Source organism: Patagioenas fasciata, chromosome 14 (assembly GCF_037038585.1).
Source record: "Patagioenas fasciata isolate bPatFas1 chromosome 14, bPatFas1.hap1, whole genome shotgun sequence".
NCBI lineage: Eukaryota > Metazoa > Chordata > Aves > Columbiformes > Columbidae > Patagioenas > Patagioenas fasciata.
The window spans coordinates 995,479-1,009,914 of record NC_092533.1 but is presented as its reverse complement, the minus strand read 5'-3'; the positions used below and the strand labels follow the sequence as shown (position 1 = coordinate 1,009,914).

Below are 14,436 nucleotides of genomic sequence, written 5' to 3'. Positions count from 1 at the left end.
AAAAATATTTATTATAAAGAAAGGATTTACAGTTCATAAAAGCCTGGGAAAATATTTACACTGGAAAAATGAAGTTAATAAATATTCATTCAAAAGAGCTCATCTGAAATGTAAATGGCTGACCTCATAGAAAATGTAAGAATTACTGGGTTTTTTCCAACTGAGATGTGGGAGTTTTGATACTGAAGTGCAACAGGAACAAAAATATTAAGCCTAGGGTCTCAAAACATGCCCGAAGGGAATAGTATTGCCTCCATTTAGAGACAGCAAACCAGAGACATGGATAACACTTGCATCACTTTGCAAGTTATTGCCAGTGAAATTCTGATGCTATAAATGTCCAGGGACCGCACGTGTCAGAGGCACAGTGACTGCATTTATCGGCTTCAGCCCAACAAATGCACTGGCCACTTCATGAAACAAAACAACGTCAAACCCATAGCAATAGCATCCAATGGACTGGAACCTGCAGATGGGTAAGTTAGGTTTGTAACGGCTCTGGCCAGCAGCCTCAAGGATTTACAGAGTATTTTCAGCAACTAATTCGGAATTTGAACACTACGAGCAAAGCGATGCGTGGGGCAAGAAAGAAGATGACCAAATATTCTAGCAAATCCAACTTTCCTGGAAACTTGAAAACATGGTTCAACAAAGATGAAAAGTCAGTCGCGTTTTCCCATGGGTAACCCTGTTGTTTCAGCCAGAGTCCAGCCGGGCTGGGACGGAGATGTTCAGCTGGCCCAGCGCTCTGCTGGGACCACACCGGCACCTTACACAACACCTACGGAACGGAGTGCAGTCTGCCCGACTTTTCTCTCCATATACTCTTATCTTCAACTGTGTTGGCTCTACTAGAATGATCACAACGAAAGCTGCAGGAACAGTCACAACACGGAACATTTTAGTACACACACCTCCCACAAAATCTTCTTGATGTAAACACGCTTAATCTCTAAAATACCTTTCTTTTGTTTGACTTATTTAAAAGCTCTAAGCAACCCGCTAACAGGAAACACGTTGCACACGGCAGAGTGATCAGCGATCTCTGCAGGAAGTTGGGATTCACCCCTCCAGCGCAATCCCAAAACGCTGCACGGAGCCTGGAGCCACCCGGGCACAGCAGGAGGACCCTCGGCCCACTTACTCGTTAATGATCAGGTCTGGTGCAAAGCACAGGAGGTTTCCATTGGACTGCTTGTACGATCGCCAGCCCAACGCAAAGGCCATCAGGAACATCCACGAGTACTGCAGGAGGGTCATTTGGTCATCCAGATGCAAATTTCGGAAACCTGGAACAAGGGAAATGGAGGCGTGACCGTGTTAGTAGCAAAAAAAAGAACACTCCCCTAAGGTGGCAAAGGACCACGCTGATCTTCTGTGCAGGCTCAGCGTGGTCAAGCTAGGTTACCACTTTAAAAAGCGTATTTGACAACAATTTCTGTAACTGTGCTGATTCTACCTGAAATAACACCGTTTCTTGCCATATTACAATCATCTGACGCAGTCAAGTATTTCAGATTAGGGTTTTTGGCGGAAGAAAAAAAAGAAATTAGAACAGTAAGAGGTTTCTTATGGGCAAGTTCTTGGTAGACAAAACACCCCCCACTTCAAAGGGGGTGCAAAATTTCAATGCCATTTTCCAGCTACCAAAGTGACACTGAAACACTCCGGACACCAGAAGGAATCCTTTGCATATGCAAAATTCTGCACATGTAGAAATGAAGCGTTTATAACCATAAGACTCCAGCTATGTCTTCTGGACAATATGACTAGGTAGGTTTGAATAGACAGCTCTGGTATAACTCAGCCTTGAGCTGGTTTCAATGTGTTGCTGTCAACCATACGAAACATAGAAAAACAAGCAAAAGAGAGCAACAGAAAGAGTAACTCCTGCACTTTGCACTATACGTTATATTCACACTTGAATCTATACATTGCAAAACAAATTCTCAGCAGCCCATGTACAAAAGCTCGTGCACACAAAGCCCTGGGCGCTGACAACCCTGATGTTTAACAGGATTTTCTGAGTTTCTGAGAGACAATAAATGGTTTAACGTCAAATTTTGTTCTTATTCAACAGCAATTGTACACTGAACTTACAAAATATGTATCACGTGAGTTACCGTCGTTAACTGCTTCTAATCTTCTAGGAATATGTAGAAGGAATAGCACCAATTAAACAATGAGAAAACGTGTGAAATCTGAAAACCGGTCCCTTAAACAGTCTTAGAATGTAGGCAGCTTTTCACTTGCCACACTGGTTCTGTGAGGTCGCACCTACGCCCAGCGGGACAGCACTGTGCCGCACCGAACCAGTGAAGGCTGAACTCAAGCTGATTTAATTCAGCTTCATTAATGGTTTGACCTCTGATGCGCTCACTGCAGCGCTGCTTCCTGCAGGTGTTCAAACAGACAGCGGTCAGTAAACTAACTCAGAACAAAACTTGGTATGGCTGATAACTTCAACAAAACTTCTGACTTTGGAGACAGCAGTAACGACTGCTTACTGCTTTTAAAATATGAGCAGTGTTTCAAAGTTATTTCAGCCTTAGTGGGTTAAACCTTGAAATCTCTGCTCAAACCCTCCCCGGGAGAAGATTATTTTGCAATCCCAGCTAAAGGGCTCGGCAACCAGAGCTGGCACGCGGTGTCTGACGGTGCGCGGCATGAAACCCCGGGAAGAGCCACTCCAGCAACCAAAAAGGAAGGTAAGAAATTCTAAGCATCATTCCTGTTAATATAATTATTAAAAGAGAAGATTGGCATTTTCATTAATAGCACATGTTGTAACCCGAAGGGTTTGTGTAATGAGGGAAATTGTTCAGAAGAGACTGTGGACACAGACCTGTTGTGTGAAAATGGTACCGAAGCCCCTGTTTGCAAAGCCCACTGGGGGGACGGCTCCATGTGCTCAGGGCCCCCGTGGCTCCGAGCCCTGACGCGCCAATCTCTGCTCGCAGCTCCGCTGGACGTACGGATTCGAGTTTAGTCATTCTTTCCTACTGCTAATTTGTTTCCCCTGCCTCGGAAGAGACACCATTATGACTCACAGATGTCATTGTCCGGCTTTTTGGTTTTGGCAGACCTGTTAGGTGATGTTATTCTTGGGCGGCACATGCACCAAGGAGGCGGCTTTGCTGGGTTTCTGCAAACAGGTAGCTACCGGTGCTCACTTGTGAAAGAGAGGAAACCGCGGGTCTCTGTTGAGTCGCGAACAAACAGATCTTCAGGGGTTTTTTGGCCCTGGTCTCTCCCAAGGACGCACTGTGCGTGATGTCCAGTGCTGAGATTGGACACCACTTCTGCAAGGCAACTGTGTGCAGCCAAACCAGCAACAAACCTTCCACCTGCTGCAGGTGAGGCGCGTCAGTCGCGTAACTACAGAGCCTGGGAGAAAACGGCCACCTGGACTTGCACTACGGACTGGACCCTCCAACGCTCGTTCCCAGGCGAGGAAGAACTATGGATATGGTGGGGGCAGTAAAAAAAAGCACCCCCGTGAACGCAGGCCCAGACAAGCCAGGACTGCAGCACCGGTTCAGAAACGTCCAGAGAACATCACTGATGAAAATAATATAAAAGTAATAATAAAATAATAAAAAATAATAATAAAATTATAATAAAAATAAAGAAATTATTATCTGAGAGGTGGAAGTAGAGCTAATAAAAATAGCTCTCTACTTTGAAAAACAAAACAAATTTTAACACTCAATGGTCAAAGGGTTCAAGTAAACTGATCTAATTTATAAGAGCAGCAAACACATGTTTACATCTGTATCTTTTTCTGCTTTTCCACTCCAGAAGTATTTAAGACACAAATAAGCCCAGATATTACTAAAACGTCACCCGCAAAGGCTTTGAAGGCTCCCGAATAAAGAGACAGACTCTAGCACAACACAAAGAGCGCACTTGGCGCGCGGCGCATCTGCACGTTACCTGGAATGGCCTTGGCCCACTTGACGGCGGCCACGACCTGCCGCCCGCCCAGCATGTTGAGGGTGGAGAGGATCCTCCAGCTGGAGTCGGGCAGGGTGCTGTCGTAGCCCGAGTACAGCACCTCGGGCTCGATCACCTCCAGCAGCGACACCAGCGTGGGCGTCAGCTGCGGCAGCGACGCGGGGACGACGCTCTTGCTGCCCGGCGACTCGGCCGTGTCCCGCGCGCCCGCCTGCTGCAGCCCCTTGATCTTCTTCTTGGTTTTCCGAGCTAGGGAAGCAGGGGAAGGTGACAGGTTAGACAACGCAAAGTGGAGGAAACGCCGCCGTCGCTTCCTGCCGGCAGGTCAGGCGCCTGAAACATCCACGGCTTTCCATCGATCTATAAATAATTTCACTTCAATTCTAACTAAGCTTATCTATTTTACATTTTAATGAAAGTCACCTTTACGTCAGTGTTTCCAAATGTCAAATAATGTCTGCCAGTAATACAAGGCCTGATCCTACACATTCTGCCACATGCAAAAATTCCAGCGAAGCCTCATGTCACGGCACGACACCTGCTTGGAAATATTGGCAGGACCACGCACTTGGTGAGTCCCTTAAAACACCAAGTATAGAAGCATACAGAAGAAAGGAAAGAATACATCTAAAGAAAAACGATGTTTAATGGGTAAGAAGTTGCTCAATCTCTTGAGCCAGGGAAAACATTTTTGTGAAAACGCTGGGCAGGAGGAGATTTTTCTCTTGCCAGCTCTCTTGCACATAAAATCATTGCTGCGTAATTAAACCATAAAACTCATAGGCCAAATAAATAAAACATCGCACAGAGATGTTAACTGCAAACTACAAAAAGCTGGAGCCCCACTTTTATTAGGATGTTGTCAGTAAGGAGTCTCGGCCCGGCTTTGGGCTCCCGGACGCGAGTGCTGCACCGAACACACGGCTGCGAACCCCGGTGCTCTCCTGGGGCTCAACTCATTACGTGATTTCTGTTCTGAACTTCCGAGCTGAATCAATAGCACATAAAATAACATGTAATGCAGTTTCACGTTCAGAGTTTCTGCTGACCTATTCGGAATCTTTAATAATCGGCAATGCCCCGATTCTGTAGCTCTGCAACACACAAAATGCCCTCCCGAGCTCCTTCCTCCCGCTGGCCCGGAGTGAAACTGCTCCAGATAACAAACTCTCTATAGACCTTGTATAAACCGCATTTTCCCAAAGGCTTACGCACCGGTCACTTTTGCCAAGAGGGAACAGCAACCGTGATTTCCTTGCAGCAAAGGCTCCTTGTTGTTCCCAGCTACATTTTGAAATGGCTGCTCCAAAATCTTTCCAACACTCTGGCACTTTTTGGCCCGTTATCCTTGTTCTCAAAAGCAAACAAACTACTTTTGACTGAAATCTACATGCACATACCTTCAGCTTAACGCAGACACCTGGGCTGGACTATTTCCAGCTCAGAAAGTCTGGTAAAATCCTTGTCAGAAGAAGTATATCTGATAAGACGATGTTTTATGCAAGAATTTTTATTAGGCTGTGCTACTAGGACTGATTTAACCTCTATAGTTGCAACTCACAAACAAAAAGAAGGTTGAGATAATGTATTTCTTTACAATTTATTTCCAAATATACAAATACCACAAATTTAAAGCCAGCTCCTTAGGGCCAATGGCAGAAGAGAATCCAGATAGATAAACTGGGCATGAAACGGTGCCGGCACCGCAGGGTCACAGACTTGGACAAGGGCTGCGATCAGAGAGAGATCCCCCAAAAAATGGAAAGAAATTCAAAATGAAGATGACAGGAAAAAGATCCACTAATTGCCAACAGTTTAACTATAAAATGCAATTGAAAAGGCTAAAAAATTATGAGATGGCTCTTTACAGCCATAAAACCTAACAATCAATCTCTTCTTCAAACCCATCAGAAAGAGGAGGAGTGCCAAGGAGTGCCTGGGGTCAATTAACGACCAGAGCGGAAATGAAAACTCCGAGAAATAAGGGCTAGAGTACAAAATATCAGCACTGTAGAAATCGCTGGTGCCTACAGCTTGGTAGTTTTATGTTTCTCCAGTTCACTAACTAAAAACAAGGCAACGGGAAAGTTCTGGAACAGGGTGATGAGCAGGGCCAAGGGTTTGACAGACCAGACTGGAACCGCAATGACCAGTAACCCGGTTCCAGTGCACACGGAACCGCTTTGGCTCAGCACTGAGGACACACCTGATAACTCTTCAAACAGACATCACTGTCTAAAAAGTACACCAATTTGATCATCTTTGAAACAACAGTAATTCCTGAGCTGTGACTCTGAAACCGCCCAGATAAAGGAAATATTTTTCTGTCTCCTCCGCGCTTTACGCTGCCTTCCAGTTTTCTTTTCCTGAGTCCTTCTGCGCGATCAATTCTCCATCTGTTCAGATCCGCCCGATAAATTGTCATTTTTGTGGCTGTTTTTTGCTATTTCACACTAGTTTGGGTTCTTCCATTTCTGTGTCGCTGAGTTTCTAGATCTCTCTTTCCTCTCAGCCATAGAAGCTTCCCCTCCCTTTCCAACAACTTATATAACAACATCCATCTTCCAAAAAGTCCCTGTTCTCCAGGATCCTCTGTGCCAAAACTCAGGCGAGCAAACTACAGTTGGAAGGGCTCCAGGCTCCATGCGGAAAGTGACATCAGCCGCCACTCCATTTCCATTTTCTGTGGTGCAGAAAGGGAACTCGAATGGCGCGTCCCGCACCACGCTGCAATACGCACATCGCCCCCTCTTCCACAGAGCCCACCGTTCGCCTTTTACCAAGGATGTCATCACCGACTGAAACGAAACGCTCTTCCTATTTGTATCTGACAAACACATTTTTGACGTTTTTATTATACCTGACAGTTTTCATTACACAAGTATCACCATGATAAACACGCTAGTAAGTACCATATTAACCTCTGCGGCTCAAGGGAAAAAACGCCAAGCATAAAACGTAGCTGACACTGATAAAAATGGTTTATGCCATTTTACAACCGCTGCTAAATCTCTAGCCAATGCGTTCTTTGCTTTCCCATAAACCGCTCAGGACCTAGCAGGGAACAACTATGCACGTGTGCATTTAAATTCCTTTATTTTACTTAGCAGAGAACAACTACGCACGCGTGCAGCTAGATTTATTTCTCTTTTAACCTGTCTTTCCTAGAGAGGTTCTGACGGATGTTTAAGAAGAAGCCGCAGCGCGAACAAAAATCACCTCCCCTCTGCAGCCCCGGGTCTGCGTGGGTCCCCATCCCGTCCCGCTCCGCAGCAGCAGCCCCGCAGCCCTGGGTCTGCATGGGTCCCCATCCCGTTCTGCTCCGCAGCAGCAGCCCCGGGTCTGCGTGGGTCCCCATCCCATCCCATCCCATCCCGCTCCGCAGCAGCAGCCCCGCAGCCCCGGGTCTGCGTGGGTCCCCATCCCATCCCGCTCCGCAGCAGCAGCCCCACAGCCCCAGGTCTGCGTGGGTCCCCATCCCGTCCCGCTCCGCAGCAGCAGCCCCGGGTCTGCGTGGGTCCCCATCCCGTCCCGCTCCACAGCAGCAGCCCCGGGTCTGCGTGGGTCCCCATCCCGTCCCGCTCCGCAGCAGCAGCCCCGGGTCTGCGTGGGTCCCCATCCCGTCCCGCTCCGCAGCAGCAGCCCCGGGTCTGCGTGGGTCCCCATCCCGTCCCGCTCCGCAGCAGCAGCCCCGGGTCTGCGTGGGTCCCCATCCCGTCCCGCTCCGCAGCAGCAGCCCCGGGTCTGCGTGGGTCCCCATCCCGTCCCGCTCCGCAGCAGCAGCCCCGGGTCTGCGTGGGTCCCCATCCCGTCCCGCTCCGCAGCAGCAGCCCCGCTGCTCACGCGCCGGGGAAGAGCAACAGGACCCGTGTGCTGCCAGGAGCAAAAATAACCCTGCTCGGTGCGCATGAGTCACTGCTGCTGCACACACCGAGAGGCACGGCAGTCGCACACAGACGGGAAGGACGGCAGAGATCGCAGCGTAAAACATCTTGCTTTTCACTAAAATCCTCACACACACCATAAAACGCGGCGCTTACTTTTACCGTATCAACGCGCTGCTCAAATAATCGGTTTAGCTTCATAAGCAGCACGGACTTTACGGCGCAGGACCGAGAAACGCGGAGGGCTGGAGCGCTGCGTTACCTTCGAGGTTCATGCCGGCCTGCAGACACTTGCGGTAGCGGCACGCCGGGCAGTTCTTCCTGCGGATCTTGTCGATGATGCAGTCGTTCCTCCCCGCGCACAGGTAGTTGTGCTGCCCTGCGGTCACGGACAAACAGCCATCAGCTCCGCGGCCAGAGCCGCACATGAAGCCATCACTCAGTAACGTTAGGGATCTGGGGGCTACATAATGCCTTCACTTAATGTACTCCAGTTCTTGCAAAACCGGCATCCATATGATTCCACATATCTACACACCAAACCAATTTTTCATATTTAGACATGAAAGCCAATAAATTTAGGCAGAAATCCCATTTTCTGTTTGTTAATATCAGGCAAATTCTACTTTTAGAACTACTTTTCTCTTAAGTTTCTCAAAGCCACATTCCATAGCGTGTTTCCCATTTCCCTGTTTGGCTTCAAAAGAGATGTAAATAACACAAACACATTTTGAACGTATACACGTGAACATTTCTACAGATACACAGACACGGTTTTCAGCATTTTGAAAGCCATGAAACCTTGTTTAACTTAAGAGTCTCAACTGGCCCCACCAAGTTCTCTGACAGTTTTATGGATTCACAGATTCAGAGCAAAACTGGCCCTAGAAATACGGCAAGTTAAACGACATAAATTAAAATAACTGCACTCCATAGCTGTTAAGAGCATGGCAACAGAAGAGTAGCATCTACTCTTCATTATTTGAATTATATGAATAAATGTCTCAATCTAACTTATTCAGGGAAAGGTGCTACTAAACGAGATCTGCTCCTCCCAGAGGGGACCAAGAGATGCGTCTCTTCAGAGGGCCCGAGGCTTTTACACCGTATTCCCAAGTCCTGACAATCTAACATTGCGAGAAACAAACATTTCCCAAATACTGAGTTATTAACAACGGTGTCTCAGAGTCTCCTCATAGCAAAAGAGCCCGGTTAAGGAATTGGTTTCAAGCCAGCTGTGAAAGCTACGGGTAAGCAGAGCCCGTTAGCGTGGCCGCAGCCAAAGCTCTGCAGGGAAGTGTTTCCAGCCGATGACCCAAAACGAGCCTGGACGTGTTTCTGATTGAACCCCCTTTTCTCTTCCATTTGAAGAGGAGGAAGGCTCACTGACACGTGCCGTCTTTGTGTTTAAGACAGCTTGAAAAAGAAATCCATGATCCGTGATTCTGTTTGCCATTAGCATACTAATACGTATGGAACAAATATTCATGCAGACACATGAAATATAAAAAGCTAATTATTTGTTCCTTAAAGTGAATACTAGAAGTAACGGATCTTGGAAGAGCTCCTGAAAACAGCCACAATGTCTCATCGTGAGAATTAAGGTTGGGAAAATCTGTGGAACAATAAAAATGAAAGCGGAGGTAAACCTTAAGGAACTGATTGCAGGTTTTCAGCTACAAGCCCGCTTACATCTTTAACATTAATGCTGTAAGTGCGGCATGTCCCATCCCTCATCAAAATACATTATTGGGTTGATTTGTTCATGTGTCAATACTTCTGCGGTTTGCTTAAGCTTGAGGACAGGCAAAACCATCGCTATGTCCTATAATATATCCAGCTGCCATATTATACTCCTCCTGAGGGCTATCCAGTGACCTTATTTTAATCAAAGATACAGATGTAGGAGTGCGGGAGCAGCTGGGAGACCTGACCGGCTCGGTGCTTTGCACTGGAGCCCATATCGGCTCCCGCTGGACAGCAGCAGCCGTTTCCCACAGAGCTGCCATCCTTTCCCCCCGGGAACAGCACAAACTGGAACATGAAGGCAGCTTTTCGGATCCCTCCGAGAGCCTCTGCATTTCCACAGAGCACCCCATGGCACCCAGGGCGCCGGAACTGGGAGAAGCTGCTGCTTCTGGAACCTGACCGGGGGCTCGTCTTCCCCAAACACCTCCCCTCTTCTGCAGGGGACCCCAGCTTGCAAAGCGCCAGCGAAACACGGCAGCCCGGGTCCCTGCAAAGCACCCGCTGCTGCCCGCAGGGAGAACGCACCAGACGGGACACCCTGGAAGGCCGGGACTGAGAACAACAGGATCTAGAGCTGAGGAATCACTGTCGTTCCAGAACGCGCTCTGACTTCCCGGCATCTCTCCGATACCAAAGCCAAGAGTCAGACATGGAGCTGCAGCCCTGCTCATTACAAAATGGCTACTAACGCAGCCCAGAAATCACAGATGATTCACTTTCAGTTTTCTATCATCTCTGTTTTCCAGGATGATTTTTTTCTTGTGATTAGATCCAAAACCACACACATGCTCCTGTTACCTAGTTACCCCTGCAAATACCACACATGGACGTGGATGTAACGTAGCCGATGTTGCTCATAGTTAAACTGTAAAATTACCATAACCTCGCAGGCAAGAGATGCATCAGGTTTCACAAAAGTTTGAAACACAAAGCAGCTCACATTAAAGTGAAAAATCACAAACTTTCCAAATGTAATGCACACAAGTATCTGTGTATAAATAGGACAAATAAACAAAAACAACAGTGAAAGAAAACGAAAGAAACAAAAAGCCAAGACAACACATCCTTTTACACTGCGAGTGAATGGGAGCATTTTGTAAATGTAAATGGAATCTACGCTTCAGATAATACACCATTATCAGCGGTATTTACTATGAAAAGATCCGTGATGTAATGGTTGGGGTTTCCAGTGAGATTCGAGCAAAACCACGGATGCCAGTAAGATTAAACAGACTGGTTCTGAATGTGGATGGGACGCATGCGGATGTGACATTTTTGAAGAGCAGCGCGTGCCTTACCTTCCACGGCCCTCTTGAAGAAGACTTTGCAGCTGCCGCAGGTCAGGACGCCGTAGTGGCAGCCGGAGGCCTCATCGGAGCACACCAGGCAGAGCTTGGGAGGTGGTCCCGTCGTCGCCGACGTGGTGGATGGAGAAGAGCTTACGTCTGATCTCAGTCCGGGGCTAGAGAACCATCAAAATATCCGTAATTAGGATCAAGAGGATACCGGGAAACATAATATTCGTAACTGGAAGAAATGGATTGCCCTTATCGCCACAGTTCTGCACACAACATTCACCAGACTCTCAAACAGTTGAACGATGGCTGTTGTAAAACGTAAGTAAAGCTGTATGGATGTTTCATGGCCTATCTGGCTAGGTCAGGATTCCTTCCCTGACACATCTCCAAAGCCAAGTCCTTGCACAACTACCCTGGGCTCCTAAAACACGCTCTCATTCCATATCGTTTTCATTACTGTCACGTTCCTTGCAGTCTGCGCCGGGTCCCACAAGAGTTCCCCCTCCAGTATCACCACAGATGATACTGGGATATGGTTGTGCAAGGAGCTGAGCAAATTAAGCCATATGTTTACATATATTCAGAGCAAAAAATGATCACCCCACCCTAGCACTTTAGGAAAAGTGAATCTCTTCCTAATTCCAGGATTGGGATGTCTATGTAAACATATAGGCCACGCACAAATACGGCACTAGCTCTTCAACAAAAAAATCATTGTTAGAACAACAAGCCAGCTGTTGTAATCACCTTGGGGCTGACCCCAGGGCGGCTGTGCCGAGGTTCAGAGGTCGACCAGCACAGCCCGACCCGTGGCGCTGCAGCCTGCTCGCTGCCCCACACCTCCGCTTCTGAGCCCGCTCGGCTGAGTTTATTTTCACAAGGTTTTGAACTTCTAAAATGCAGTTTCTATGCCGTATGCTTAAAGTTTTGGCCAACAGGGCTCCAGCCACTTTCCAGATGAAGCCAGAAAACAGGGCTTTCTGTAGCGCTTTGGTCCCTTTCCTTGGCATCGCCCCGGCACGTCCCGCTCCCCGGCCGGCCGCGCGTGGGCTGCCTGCGGCACGCAAAATACCGCTCCCCAGCAAACTCTGACCCGATCTGGTTACACGTTTTAAAAAGACCAAACCCTAGTTCTCAAACATTGGCAAAAACCTTGACATTCCAGCCCAAATTAAAACACTCCACCGCCTGGGAGGCTTCGGTCTCGAGCCGGCGCCCTCCCCGTGCCCCATCCCACGGCGCAGACATAGGGCGCAAGAATCTGACCGCTCAAATACAAAGGGATAAAAGTGAAACCAGAATAAACGTGTCAATGAAGCCCACGCCTTGAACGAGTGGAACCAGAGGGCAGAGAAGAGCGAACATTACTTGTGTTAGGGAAATAAACGAGACGGTAAAGCATGCAAAGACCTATGGTGCATGTAGACCTTCCTAAAAACAGCCTGCTAGGAGCCAGGGAGGAGCTGCGATGGCACCGAGACAGAGCAGAAAAGTGAAAGCCAGAGGAGAACGCAGCAACAGCTCGAAGACGCTGGAAAAGTTGTGGGAACGGGGAGGAGGAGAAGAGCAGCACAGGGTGTGCGAAGGGTTCAACGGGAGAGGCGGGCAGGGAGAAACCCGAGGGAAAAAGGGGAGGGAAAAGCCCATCGGAACTTGGAAAAGAACTCAAATCCATCATACAGCTCCCCAGCATTCAGAAAATACTCGTGAAATGCTGCAACACTTCTACCCTGTTACTCTCTGAAGAGGCTGACGACCACCATTAGCTGGTCTGACAGCTGCAGCGGCGTAACCCTGGTTATGATCATCCCATGGCTTTTCTGTGCTTTAGAATTAATTTGCCTACTTTTAAAGAGCAGAAAGCTACAATAAAATACTAAGGCTGCACAATCCAGCACCCAACATCCAAGCAATGGCAGAATGTAATTCAGCCCTGTTGCGTTTATCTGACATCCTTACCAACCCGCACCTTTAATTACACGCTCACCCTCACTTCCACGGAGCGCGGCAACCTCACAGTTGCAGGTGCTGAGGAGCCGGATCCCCTGCAGCCTCTGAGCACCAAGCTCTGAGCGCTGGGACTTGGGAAAAGAACTGAATTGTTCCTCCAACACCTCAAGAACCAAACAAACAACAAAAAAACCCAAACCAAACCAAAGCCAATGAAACAAACCAACACGAACCCTGTTAAACCCCGTAATCACCGGCCAGCCAAAACCTACTCTAAGTTGCCTCATTTTCTCTACAGTTTTAGCCTCAGTAGCTCCTTATACTAAAAATCTCAGTTTAAGCATTGAAATATAGACTGGTAGCCTACGATTTTGAAGGAGGAACAGATAACTTGAGAACTTAATTCATTAAAATTATTAAAACCAGAAGAAGACGGAAACATCTTTCTGTGCATAGTTTTGAAGACAGATAATTTAGATACAAAAGACTGAATTCTTTATACCTTACACATTTCTGAGAAAAGCATTTTTAAGGGAATATTTGCCGACTGTCATAGAAACGCCAGCAGTGCCAAACGTTGCACTGGAACTTCTCGATCACCCCTCATTTTTAGACAGGGCTCCTTTTCTGTACCGGTACCATAGAAAATGTAACATGAGAAAGAAAACAGATGATATGACTTACGAAACTAAAAATAAATTCTTACATTGATTAACAAAGCGGTAGCCAGCAATCTAATCCGGTCCCGGCGTATCGGCCCCGCAGGCGGGATAAGGCCAATATTGACCGAGGGTGCCCAGACGCCCCCGGCCGGCGGCACAACACGCACGGGCTGGCGGTACCCGGGGCAGGGGCAGAGTGCACGGAGCCCTGCGGGAGCCACGGCAAAGCCGCTGCAGCTCCAGCGCGAGTCTGCTGCCCATAGATCCAGACAGAACACGACAACCAACCACTCCCGAAGGACCAGGCAAGGGAGGGAAGCTCCACTCAGAGAATACAATAACAAAAATGCTACCTCTTGATTATTTGCAGAGATGTTTTTAAACTCAACAAAAGCTAATAAACCATGATTCTTATCTAAATAAAAGAAAAAGAAGCACGGGGCGGGGGTGTGTGGGGGGTAATCCAAATTTTAAGGGTTCCAAATTCGCAAAAACTGTGATTAAGTTTTATTTTGGGAGGCAAGGTGTTATTTCCTTAAAGCTACTGAGCTCCATTCCCATGTACTTTCAGAAATTATTTCTATATTATCTACTTTTATTCAATTGTATAGATACATGTGTTGTTTCCATTCAAGGAAACACGGGGCTGCAAAATGGAAATACTTAAAGAAAAGAAGATGCAGCTGCAGAACCGAGCTCTGCAGAAACCAGGCTGCGCAACCCAGGCCTGCCCTGGGTTAATCATTCACCAGAGACTTTCAAACCAGGCTCAAGGGTCAGACTTTGTTCGAGTCGGGTGTGGTGGTGCTGGCGGCGGTGGGAATTGTCCCCTTGGGGTCCCTGTTGTCCCCTTGGGGTCCCTGTTGTCCCCCCGGGGTCCCTGTTGTCCCCCCAAGGCTGGTGGGACACACACTGCTGGTCACCTCAGCCCCGTGG

The 14,436-nt window shown here is 47.9% G+C and overlaps 1 protein-coding gene across 2 annotated transcripts in view; it reads right to left on the bottom strand.

The window, feature by feature from the left end:
- The window catches only part of NR3C1 (nuclear receptor subfamily 3 group C member 1), a 57,513-nt gene that overhangs the window by 8,570 nt on the left and 34,507 nt on the right, over positions 1 to 14,436 (bottom strand). For both annotated transcript variants that reach the window (XM_065848999.2, XM_065849000.1), the window contains exons 3-6: positions 10,889 to 11,052; positions 8,104 to 8,220; positions 3,937 to 4,206; positions 1,145 to 1,289 (exon numbers count right to left, since the gene is read on the bottom strand). In XM_065848999.2, the coding sequence (XP_065705071.1) occupies positions 1,145 to 1,289; positions 3,937 to 4,206; positions 8,104 to 8,220; positions 10,889 to 11,052 (696 nt within the window). The remainder of the gene's footprint in view (positions 1 to 1,144; positions 1,290 to 3,936; positions 4,207 to 8,103; positions 8,221 to 10,888; positions 11,053 to 14,436) is intronic.